The 12,696-nt window shown below is 49.6% G+C and overlaps 1 protein-coding gene across 2 annotated transcripts in view; it reads right to left on the reverse strand.

Annotated features, from left to right (window-relative positions):
• FRMPD2 (FERM and PDZ domain containing 2) overlaps positions 1 to 12,696 on the reverse strand; it is a 132,082-nt gene that overhangs the window by 26,736 nt on the left and 92,650 nt on the right. For both annotated transcript variants that reach the window (XM_054033323.1, XM_054033321.1), the window contains 4 exons: positions 6,812 to 6,980; positions 4,872 to 4,960; positions 2,699 to 2,772; positions 796 to 914 (listed from right to left, as the gene is read on the reverse strand). In XM_054033323.1, the coding sequence (XP_053889298.1) occupies positions 796 to 914; positions 2,699 to 2,772; positions 4,872 to 4,960; positions 6,812 to 6,980 (451 nt within the window). The remainder of the gene's footprint in view (positions 1 to 795; positions 915 to 2,698; positions 2,773 to 4,871; positions 4,961 to 6,811; positions 6,981 to 12,696) is intronic.

Raw genomic sequence — 12,696 nt, forward strand, 5'->3', positions numbered from 1 at the left:
GCAGCGAACCGCGGCCATTGGGAGCCGCGATCGGCCAAACCTGCGGACGCGGCAGGTAAACAAACCGGCCCGGCCCACCAGAGGCTTTTCCTGCACAAGCGGCGGAACAAATTTGGCAACCACTGGGTTAGGGGTTTGATACAGAAGTGGGTGTGTGAGATTCTGTGGCCTGCGTTGTGCAGGAGGTCAGACTAGACAATCATAATGGTCCCTTCTGACCTTAAAGTCTATGATTCTATTAAATGGAGTGACATTATTCAAATAAATTAGGTAATTAACTTTTTCCCCTTTATTTGCTCAGCTTGTAGATCTGGTCAAATCATATGCAACTATAAATGAGGAGTAATTGATTCAGTAAATTTAATTACATTGTTCAACAAATAATATCTCCATTGGCCCAGCTTTGGTCATAGACCCTGTCGTGCTAACAGCAAATGGCGATTCCTCATTAGCTCAAGTTACAAGGGCCTGTACTGTTGGAGCAGGACAATCTAAGCTCTATTCCTGCCATTATCATGAAGTTCCAACGGCCATAGCATGCAGCATAATGATGAAAGTTGTGTTCCAAGAAGCCACAGGTGGGATAGATAGAGAGAGAGCCTCAGCTGGTGTCTGACTATTATTTATATCAGTGTAGCATCTAGGGGCCCTACTTACAGACCAATAGTGTTAGGCACTGTACAAACACAGAACAGATAGTTCCGGAATGGGCCTAATTCTATTGAGCTCATTAAAGCTATACTGGGAATCTGGGTCAGTATGTTAAAGAAAAGAGAGAGCCTTTCACACATTTACCTCTGGGTAGAACGGAAATCCTCCGGGCCACTTCATCTTCCTCACTTATCCAGCTGTCAGTCTCAGACTCCTGACTATCTGTTCTAAGGCTGCTTTCACACCTGGAGTATTTCTGTGATCTGTAAAGCAACATTCAGTTAACATTTTAGTTGGGAGTGGGAGCCACCACTACAGTGAAGGCTGCATAAGTGTTTGAGTTCTAAGCTCCTTTTTAAACTACTCAGCACTTTCACTAACTTTCCGTTTTCAGGCACTGGCATGAGTTTTGGATGTCACAAGTCCCGCACAGCAAAGGGTCCCCTTGTCTGTAGCAGCGTCTGTAAATACAGCAGCTAACAGTATCTGCTGTTAACTTTATGGAGCTTAATTTTAAAAGGCTGAGGAGACCTTATATGTAAACCCAAACAACTCTTTAACAACAGTTAAAGCATGGTAAAGTTATGAGCAACTGAAAATAGAGTCTTATAATAGAAGAAGTGTTAACCTACCTTAGCTAATAGGCAGAGCTGGTAGGGCTTCCTAAAATAAATATCCCCCAGAGTGTTTTACAGCATGGAACAGAGATAGCCCTGAATAGAAAGTCCTAATCCAAACACCACTTAACTTTGGAAAGTCTGGATCTGAATCCGAACTTTGAGGCTACTTTTAACTCTTCAATGGGCCAAACCAAAACCCCAGATCTAAATCACACTACATTTTGGGAAAGTTTGGATCCAGAGCCACACTTTTAGCTGGAACCCATTTCCAGTGTAAATGGTGTATTCTCTGTAAGCTGAAGTATTTAAATCGTGCTGTGAGGACTTCAGTAACTCAGCCAGAGGTTATGGGTCTATTTCAGGAGTGGGTGAGGGTCTGTGGCCTGCAATGTGCAGGTGGTCAGACTAGATGAACATGATGGTCCCTTCTAGCTTTAAAGTCTATGAGTCTAGTATAGAACTAAACATAAGAAACATTAGCTCATCTTGAACTACAACAGTCCACAATGAAACGGCACTAGCAGGTCACACCAGGGTCACATTCTCACCTCTTAACTACACAAGGACCAATGCCAGATACAAATATTTGTCTGCTTTATCATAGTTGTTAATTTCAAACAGAAAAAAACAATTCCTGTGCCTTTAAGTGCAAGAAAATCACACACAATTTCTTTCTCCGCTTGTATGAGGGATGGGCCCCCTACTGATCTTGTGGAAAACACAACCCACCCACCAAACTTTCTACCAAAATTGCAGCTACATACTTCTGACGGTTATGAAAATGGCTGATTAACATTTTCTTTTCCGGTTCACATCCACATGTGTCTGCTGGAAAGTGGGGCCAACTATTTATTCAACCATATGAACTCTTTTTTCTGTTTGTGAATTATCCCCAAATAGACTTTGATCTTTATGGTTTTGTTTGTCATTTGATGAATGACTTATACAAATGTATTTTAGTCAATGGGCTGCTCAGATGAACTAATTCATTATTCATGTTGTGAGATGGCTGATCTCTGTCATGGGGGACTGTTTCTGATCACAGATTCGATGACTTCCAAGGTACAGCCAAGCAGAACCAGGGGACACCCAGCAATGTCAATGGCAGCTGAGGGTGCTGAGCATGAAAATCTGACCACCTGGTGCTGCACACACAACATAAACCTTAAGATGATTTTTGTTAGAGTACAATATGCCTTGATGTCCTTGTCCAAAATTCCCCCTCCCGTCATTGCTGTGGGGGGACTTGTTGGCATCCCCATTCCAGAGGTAGCTGCATTTCAAAAGTGCTGAATAATTATAGCTTGGGACTGACTATGGGATGGATGGTGCTGTATAAATCTATGATATTAGGATTGCTCAAAGAAATAGAACAAACTGGCCATGCTGTACATTGTCATGAATTTTTATGTGCTGGAAAGACTGACCTGTCTGCATTTGCCCCAAACTCCAGTTCAGTTGATTGACTTTGCAGGGGTGAACCACATTTACTTTCTGAATCCTGTGGAAACAAAATAAAACCATAATGAAAAATTAACGGAGGAAGCATTGAGAATAGCGTTAATTTTATCGATAAATTTACTTCTTATCTGACAAAAACATTTTCCCTTGTCAAAGCTAGAAAAGGGAAATGGAAAGTTTCCCGGTCAAAGATACATGCACGAATCTCAATTCAGCATTGCAGGACCTACTCAGTGTAAAAAGTCTCTTCAGCTGTATTTGCAAGCTCCACAACAATCCAGACATCTCTGTGCAAGTGCACATCCTAGCATGCATCACTGAGATCTGGAGGGATCCATATAAATTATTCCTCTCTGCTCTCACAATGAGAGTACAATCACTTACAGGATTTACGATCCACGCCATGCTCTCTGTCTCCCATATACTATATTAACTGGCAGCAGGAAGCACCATTGGATGAGCATGAACTACTTGCAATAACTTGCTTTTTAATCCCAGGCACAACAATGCCAGCTGTTAGTGGCACGGAGCAGCTGGTCTATGGAAGGAACACTTGACTGGCAGAGAAAGCAGACACTTGATTGCCCTCCAGATGGAGGAGAGAGTGTGCGTATCGGTGGCTGATTGTAAAGTTCCAGAGTGATAATTGGGTTCTGCATTTAGATTATGATACAGAACGTCTGCCTTTATTATATGCAAATTGATCCTTCTCAATTGTAACGTTTGAGAGATATTTACTTAGATTTCAGTTCAGGATGGATTTACTCTCATTCTTTCCCTAATTTGTATTTCAGATACAATCAGAAAACCATCTTTGCATGTTACAAAGTATAAACTGTTGAATCCCCAAAAGTACCTCTACAAAAGTCACCATTTCTGTCTTATTACCATATATTCAGGCTTACTTTCCCCCCCATCAGAAATACAAAAGAAGCATGAATTCAGTAATCCAATTTCTACACCTATGGACCAAATTGAGTGGAGAAAGCCATGGGGATTTTTGTTGGTCTCTTAGCAGAGAGAAGATATTTTGCTTTGCTCCTTTATTCATCCATTTTTCTCAGTACTGTCAGTTTCCAAAGCTACCCATTGGGAGCAAATGGCAGCAGTGGTTTTGAAAGTAAAGCATATACACTACCTGCTTGAAGGAGAATGGGCTCAAGACATGCTGAAAATAACCAAGAATAAGACATAAGTTTTAGGCTCCCATTCAGCAAAGAATTTAAATGTGGGTTGAATGCTAAGCATGTGCCTTGCTGAGAAGGGAGGGACTTAACCATATGCTTAAAATTAAACAAGAGTTTTAATATATTGCTAATTGAGGATTTTATTTTATTTTGGGGGCATACTGATTTGCTAGATCATATGCACAGCATATATGTGAGTCTGTATTTTATTGATCTTGGACAGTTAAGTTCCAATCTCCATTCTAATCCCTTGCTCAAAACTTTGTCAAACAAATTCCTCCCACCCTGAAATTTTCTCAGCTCGATTCAACTCAAAGATGCTTTTAAAAAAAAAAATGAGTTAAATTGGTTGAGCCATTTTTTAATCATTTGAGCATGGAAAGAATTACACTGTGGTCATATTTTGTTATCAGCAATGTTACAGCTGTATAACTAAAAAATGGCCAAAGCTACAAAACTTGGCATATTTGGTAGACCTTGCTAAGGCTTAGATACCAAACTAAGTTTTAGGAAGTTAAGTTTAGTTGTTTCAAAGGCAGCAATTGGAGGTCAGTAAGGTGCAACTTTTTAAATATGTATTTAATTAAAAAAATGACGTTAAAAGAATGTTAAGGTTACAAAGTCAAAATTCAGAAGTTAGGAAATGCCAGATTAAAGGTTGTCCGTGCAGTTTGAATTCAGCCCCCTTGTGTGTCTGTGTTATGAGACAGTCTTTAATTACAAGATCACATACTATGCTTTTTTCCATATGATCCCTGCCTCAATCCGGAGCTAACAGCTCTGCCTATAATAGCCCATTCCCTTCAGCATGGTTTATTGCTTTATTAGAATATGATCCTCCCCAGAGGGGTGGCCCATTAACTGATTTCTCTTCATTTCCCCAAACCCATGCCACTGAGACACATGTAAACAGGTCACCCGGTAACATCTAGAAATTCCACTCAGGCTTCACCTTGCTGCACATCTGGCTGGATTCCTCTTCCCCTCCTCTGAAAGTGAATGAGTGCTTGGCTTCTAGGCTTCCCTTGTTACCTTGTTCATCTGAACGCAAGAGAGTGAGAGCAAAGAAAAAGATCTTTAGAATCTGAAAGGCAAGTTCCTCCTCTTCTGTGCAGTGTGACACTGGCAGCTGGGCCGTCGGCATGGAAAGCCCACCAGCAGAGAGCTACAGAAGCAGGCACTAGCTGTAAACCCCCCAGGCTCTGGACAAGTGAGCTTCTGGCTCCTTCAACTAGCACATATAGGGTGCAATCCTACCCACACTGAAGTCAATGGGAGTTTTGCCAGGGACTTTGTGGGAGCAGAATTTCCCCAGGCTGTGTATCTGGCAGCTCTTCCCCATCTGCCCCTCTTATCCCTACTCCCACACTGAAGATGAGAGGGGAACTGGTCACCTCTTCCTTCCAGGCCAGCACCTAACACAGCTTCCAAGCCCTGTGGAGAAGAGACTTTTAATGTGACTTGTAGGTTGGGCTTGAGCCCTCAGCCTGATGCTCAAAAGGACTGGAAAAGAGGGGGGGGACATAAACCAGCTGCTCCCTATATCTGACTCCAATTCACCGGGTTCACCTGGGGGCCATGTCCCTCATGATCAGCCTAGCCTGATGGACCCCCATCCCCATCCGTCCTGACTCTTTCCTCAACTGCCGCCAACTGTCACCCTCTGGTAGAACCTTCTCCCTCGGTCTCTGTGACATCGCTGGCTGGCACCCCCCAGCACCCAGCCTGGGTGAGAAACCTCTCCCTACACGGCACACCGGCAGTACAGTCTGGGCAGCATTAGGGGAAGGATGGACCGGCACTTAGAGAGCAAGCAAGGCTCTCAGGAAACCCAAGTAGGATTCCTTGCTCTGCCTCAGCCTTCCTGTGTGACCCTGGTCTCAACAATTTGTCTCACTGTGCCTCAGTTCCCCACACTGCCCTACCGGAGTGTGGTGCTGAGAGAATAAATGCACTGAAGATGCTCAGATACCATGGTGACGGAAGCCAGAGATAGACTCAAAGAATTAATGGCCATCCAGAGCCAATGGAATGTGGAGATGTCAGAACGAGCAGACTGAGCACTGACATGGTTAACGTAAGGGTAATGAGCAAGGGAATAAAGTCCCATGTGGATGATGATAGCAGGGAAGAAAAGGAAAACCGCCTCCCTCCTTCTGCGTAGCAAGATGAAACTGCATCTAGATCCCAGGACTGGGAAATGCTTGCAAGGCTTTCTAGAAAACTGCAGCACTACAAAATCCCTATCCCTACAGTGCACTAGCTCAACCTAAAAGCACCAGTCCCTTGACCCCTGAAGTCATCCACTCCTACCTTCTTTGATGAGCAAGCCAAAAAATGGCCCCAAAAAATCAATCCATAGCTCATATCCCACAAATCCCTGGACCTCAAAAGGATTATGGGATATCTAGGGCTATTTTCTGACCATTTATCGGATAGTGGACCAACAAGGCTTGAGAACCACTGACTCAGTGACGCCAGTTAGATGTTAAATGGCCAGTTATATATGTAAATTACCACAACTTTGTATACAGCTTTGTCTCTGCACTCCAGCTATTCCCAGCTCTGGGAATAGCCCACTGGGAACAGAAGAAACCAGAGCTAAGTCAGTGCATCCCTGAAGTTGCTATAACTTTGCCCGCAACTATCCCCAGAATGAGGCTCAAAGCCACCATTGCCTGTTCCCTGGGGTCTTGTGCCACGCACTGTTCGGTCAGAGCGGCAAATCAGGGGAAGTGGGCCCAATTTTACTCTCATTTACAGTGGTGTAAAGCAGGAGCGACTCCTTTGAAGTCAATGGAGCTATACTGGTGTCGCTGAGAGGAGAGTCAAGCCCACGCACAAAAACTGCCCACTTTGAACATGCAAGGAGTGGATTGCGCTAATGCTTACCCGACTGGGCTGTTGTGCTCTGGAGGGAAGAAGTATAACACTGGCTGCCTGAATAAGCCCAATGCAATGCCACGCTTCGGCAGACAGTGAGCTGAATGGTGCCTTGAGCCGTGCGTAAGAGGTCAATCACCGTATTGCGTGTCAAACCAGACACTAAATCTCCATTCACCTGGAAAGCACACAAAGACAAATGCCTTTACAGCCCTGGAGCAGAAGGGTTTCATATCGCACACTGGCATGGAGCACATGTGCACACCTCGCCCGCAGCTCAATTGGCTCTGATTGTCCGCATCCCCTTCACTGTTAATAACTCAGTAGAACCTCTCTCCTAGGTAGGCCCTTGTACAGAGCAGTACCACCAGAAAGCCACCACCCTCTAGGAACTGACACATTTTCAGTTTTCCATGTTTTGCCCCTTTATCCAATGGAAAGAAGAGAGAAAGGGAGCTGTGGGGATGAAATATGAACAAGAACAAATTTGGGGATATAGGGTTTTTTCAGCTTTTTGTTAAAAAGAGGGAAAAATTTGGGAAGAAAAACAAAACAAAATCTGCAAATGTTCGGTCTGGAGCAAGAGGCCATTTTCCGCTGGAAATGTGTGACCAGCTCTTCAGTGATCCACCCCTTGCGCTCCCTGGGGTGCCCTCCTGCATCTCTCCCAACCTTCCTGGCAGTTGGCCCCAGCCCACACAGGAGTCCTCCTCATCCTGGACTCCTCTGTCCTCCAGATTGCTCCCTCTGTGAAATCCCCAATATCTCCTCCCTCCTCCACACACTTGCCATCCCCAGCGCCCCCCCCGCCAACCTGGCACTAGGGAGGGAGGAGAAAGAACGGTTACTTACCTTCTGTAACTGTTGTTCTTCGAGATGTGTTGTTCACGTCCATTACACATTAGGTGTACGCGCGCCGCGTGCACGGATGTCGGAAACTTTTTCCCTTAGCGGCTCCCGTCGGGCCGGCAGGGCCCCCACCTTCCCGCCAGAGCGGCGCCCCGCTCCAGGGTATATATATCCCTGCCGACCCGACCCCTCCGGTTCCTTCTTGCCGGAGACTCCGACAGAGGGGAAGGAGGGTGGGAAGTGTAATGGACGTGAACAACACATCTCGAAGAACAACAGTTACAGAAGGTAAGTAACCGTTCTTTTTTCTTCGAGTGATTGTTCACGTCCATTACACATTAGGTGATTCCCAAGTTTACCATTGGAGGTGGGTAGGAGTCAAGGTACAACTGACTGTAGTACAGCCCGACCGACCATCGCGTCCTCTCTGGTCTGATGATGGATCGCGTAGTGGGCTGTGAACGTATGTACGGACAACCAGGTGGCTGCCTTACAGATCTCCTGGATCGGGACCTGCGCCAAGAAGGCCGTTGAGGACGCTTGGGCTCTAGTCGAGTGGGTCCGGATCTCAGGGGCCGGAACATTGGCGAGCTCATAACAGGTGCGTATACAATGCACAATCCATGCCGACAAGCGCTGTGTCGAGATAGGCAAGCCTTTCATACGTTCCGCAGTAGCAATGAACAGCTGGGGTGTTCTGCGGAACGACCTGGTCCGTTCCAGGTAAAATGCCAACGCCCTTTGGACATCCAGGGTATGTAGGCTGCGGTGGTGAGGGTCCGTATGGGGTTTAGGAAAAAACACCGGTAGGCAAATGTCCTGCCCCATGTGAAACTGTGATACCACCTTTGGGAGGAATTTAGGGTGCGGCCTCAGTTGCACCTTATCCTTATAGAACACTGTATAGGGTGGTTCCGAAGTGAGGGCCCTCAATTCCGATACCCTTCTGGCCGACGTGATGGCCACGAGAAACGCCACCTTCCACGAGAGGTGCGTGAGGGAGCAAGTGGCTAGGGGCTCAAAGGGGGGACTCATGAGTCTTGTTAGGACTAGGTTCAGGCTCCACGCCGGGACAGGCGGGCGCGAGTAGGGAAACACCCTTTCCAGCCCCTTGAGGAATCGGGCCACTGTGGAGTTGGAGAACACTGACACTTCCAACTCTCCCGGATGGAAAGCCGAAATAGTGGCTAAGTGCACTCTAACTGAGGCGGGCGCAAGCCCTTGATTCTTGAGGTGCAGTAGGTAGTCCAAGATCGACGGAACTGAGGCTTGTAGAGGCTGTATGCGTTGAGGCTCACACCAGTGGGAGAACCTTTTCCATTTTGCCAGGTAGGTCGCTCTTGTAGAGGGCTTCCTACTATTAAGGAGGATTTGTTGAACTTGGTGAGAGCACCTGTGTTCTGCATCATTCAGCCAGAGAGATACCACACCGTGAGATGTAGCGAAGACAGGTTCGGGTGGAGTAGGCGACCTTTGTCTTGCGTGACTAGGTCGCAATGGAGAGGGAGGGTGATTGGATCGGCTATGGACAGCTCCAGCAGGGACGTGAACCAATGCTGGCGTGGCCAGGCCGGGGCGATAAGTATGATCGTCGCCCTGTCCCTGCGGGTCTTGAGGAGAACCTTGTGTATGAGTGGGAACGGAGGGAAGGCATATCTCAGGCTCCCTCCCCAAGGGATCATGAAAGCATCCGCTAATGATCCCCGGCTGAGGTTCTGGATCGAGCAGAACTGAGGGCATTGGCTGTTGTCCCTGGTGGCGAATAGATCCACCCGGGGAAAGCCCCACCTCCGGAAGATCGAATGCAGGATGTCTCGCCTCAACGTCCATTCGTGCATTCTGTATGACCGGCTGAGGCGGTCTGCTAAGCTGTTTTGAATCCCCGGAAGATACGTCGCGATGAGGTGTATCGCATGGGCTATACAGAAGTCCCATAATTGGAGTGCCTCGCGACAAAGGGGAGAAGACCGGGACCTGCCCTGCTTGTTTATATAGAACATGGCGGTAGTGTTGTCCGTCAGGACTGCCACGCTGTGCCCTTTTATGGTGGCGCAGAAGGTCTGACAGGCGAGGCGAACCGCTCTTAGCTCCTTCAGATTGATGTGAAGCAGCCTGTCTTCTCTGGACCACAGCCCTTGGGTCCGCAGTTCCCCCAGGTGCGCCCCCCAACCCAGGTCCGAGGCGTCTGTTACCAACGTCAGAGTGGGCTGTGGGGCAGCGAAGGGGATCCCTTCGCATACCTGTTGGCGATCGAGCCACCAGCGTAGTGAGCTCAGCACCTGGTTTGGGATCGTGACTACTTGATCCAATGGGTCTCTGTTGGGGCGATGCGTGCGGGCGAACCACAACTGCAACGGCCGGAGCCTCAGGCGGGCATGTCTGACCACGTGTGTGCAAGCTGCCATATGCCCCAGAAGCTGCATGCAACACCTTGCCGTTGTCGTGGGGAATTTTTGGACCGAGCTTACGGCTCTCTGAATTGACATGAACCGTGCCTCTGGCAGGCTCGCCTGCATGGTTATCGAGTCCAGGGTAGCACCTATGAAGTCCAGTCTCTGTGTGGGGACTAACGTGGACTTGGGCACATTGACCCGGAGGCCGAGCTTGTTGAACGTTTGCAAGGCCAGCGTCATGTGAGATCGGACCTCAGCCTCCGACCTGCCCGCGAGTAGCCAATCGTCCAGGTACGGGAACACACGCATCCTTCTTTTTCGAAGGAAGGCTGCTACCACGGACATGCACTTCGTAAACACTCGTGGTGCTGACGCCAGGCCGAAGGGCAGGACCGTAAATTGGAAATGGCGCTGGTTGACAACGAAGCACAGAAACCGTCTGTGGGCCGGATTGATTGCGATGTGAAAATAGGCATCTTTCATATCGAGGGCAGCATACCAATCCCCCGGATCCAGGGATGGGATAATAGTTCCAAGGGAGACCATACGGAAGCGCGCTTTGATCAGAAACTTGTTTAGATCGCGCAGGTCCAAAATAGGACGGAGGCCCCCTTTCGCCTTGGGGATCAGGAAATATCTGGAATAGAATCCTTTTCCCCTTAGGTCTGGTGGGACCTCTTCTACCGCTCCTGCAGCGAGAAGGGTCTGTACCTCCTGTATGAGGAGTTGCTCGTGAGAAGGGTCCCTGAAGAGGGACGGGGAAGGGGGATGGCAGGGAGGGGGCGAGGAAAACTGGAGGGTATAGCCCGCCTTCACTGTGCGCAGGACCCAACGGTCCGATGTTATGCGCAACCAGGCCCAGTAGAAATGGGACAGGCGGTCCCTGAAACCCAGAGGAGGATCCGGTATATGAAGTGGTACGCTGTCCTCGGGCGTAGCTTCAAAAGCCTGGTTTATTTCCCGGCTGCGGCTTGCCCTGGCCGTGACTCTGGCCTTGGTTAGGCGTATTGTTACATCTCCGCCTGTTATCCCTGCCTCGACGGCGGTAAGGCTCGTGCCGGGGGTGAGGGTGGTATTGCCTTTGCGGTGGCTGGGGCTTAAAAGGTTTACGCTGCGTTACCGGGGTGTGCATACCCAACGACTTAAGGGTCGCACGCGAGTCCTTAAGGCTATGTAGCCTGGCATCCGTTTGGTCGGAGAACAAGCCCGAACCTTCAAACGGGTGGTCCTGCAGTGTGGTTTGTACCTCTGGTGGAAGACCTGAAGCCTGTAACCACGCCGAACGCCTCTTTACGACTCCTGAACGCGATAGTTCTAGCCGCAGCATCGGCTGAGTCGAGGGAGGCCTGCAATGAGGTCTTGGCCACCGCCAACCCCTCGTCCACCAGGGCTGTGAACTCCTGATGCGCGTCAGGTGGGAGGGAGTCCTTAAACTTGGCGACTGAAGCCCAAGAGTTAAAATTGTGTCTGTTCAGAATCGCCTGCTGATTGGCGATCCTCAGTTGAAGGCCCCCAGAGGAATAGACTTTGCTCCCGAACAAGTCCAGTCGTTTAGCTTCCTTGCCCTTGGGGGCCGGAGCTTGCTGGCCATGGCGCTCTCTCTCATTGACCGCCGAGACCACTAGCGAACAAGGGGACGCGTGTAAAAAGAGGAAGTCGAACCCTCTAGATGGGGCGAAGTATTTCCTCTCCACGCCTCTTGCAGTCGGTGCACTGGAGGCCGGCGTCTGCCACACCGTCTTATAGTTGGACTGTACTGTCCGTATGATCGGGAGAGCGACTCTGGAGGGTCCCTCTGGGCTCAGGATATCGACCATGGGGTCTTCCTGCTCTACGGTCTCCTCCGCTTGCAAGCCCAAATTAAGGGCTACCCTGCGAAGCAGGTCTTGGTGTGCCCGATGGTCAATCGGGGGAGGGCCGGACACCATGGTGCCCGCTACTGCCTCATCTGGCGAGGAGGAAGAGGTCGGAGCCTTCTGCCCCTCCTCAGTGTCCTGCAACCCGGCATCGACCAGTTGCTCCTCTGGGGCCTGACCCGCAGTGTGGGACTGGGACGGTACCGTACTTGGTGCCGAGTCCACTCCTTCCCGCTCCGGGGGTCTAGAGACCGTTGCCTCCTTATGTGATGGCGGGCGGTGCCGTGGGGAGCGGGATCGGTACCCCGGTGGCCTAGATCTCGAGGCCCTCTATGGGGGCCCTTGCTGGTGGTAGGCCCAGGGTGTCCAGAATGGCCATTGGCTTGGCTGGCCCCATTGAGAATGGCCATAGTCTCTGCTGGCCTGCGACCTATGGCCATATCCACCGTACCGGTCCGAGTCAGTCCCCGAGACCACGGACGGTGATCTGGAAGGCCACGGTGGAGCCGTAGGATGGTGCCGGTCCGGGTTTGGGGAGTAGCGTCTCCGCGACCAGGATCTGGAATAGCGTCTCGCCGATCTGGACCTGGAACGGTACCGGCGGTCGCAGGACCGGGAACGGCTACGGCTGGTCGGCCTCGGGTAACGTACCGCCGACATTTCGCGGTGCCGACTCGTGCTAGGTTGCTGAGTCGGTGCCGACCGCTTGTTGAAGCCCGACTGCTGCGGTGCTTCCTGCGCCGAGGGCAACCGGGAGTCCACCGAAGCAGAGCTCGATCGGGACCGGTTCCTGAAA

Source organism: Malaclemys terrapin, chromosome 7 (assembly GCF_027887155.1).
Source record: "Malaclemys terrapin pileata isolate rMalTer1 chromosome 7, rMalTer1.hap1, whole genome shotgun sequence".
Lineage (NCBI taxonomy): Eukaryota > Metazoa > Chordata > Testudines > Emydidae > Malaclemys > Malaclemys terrapin.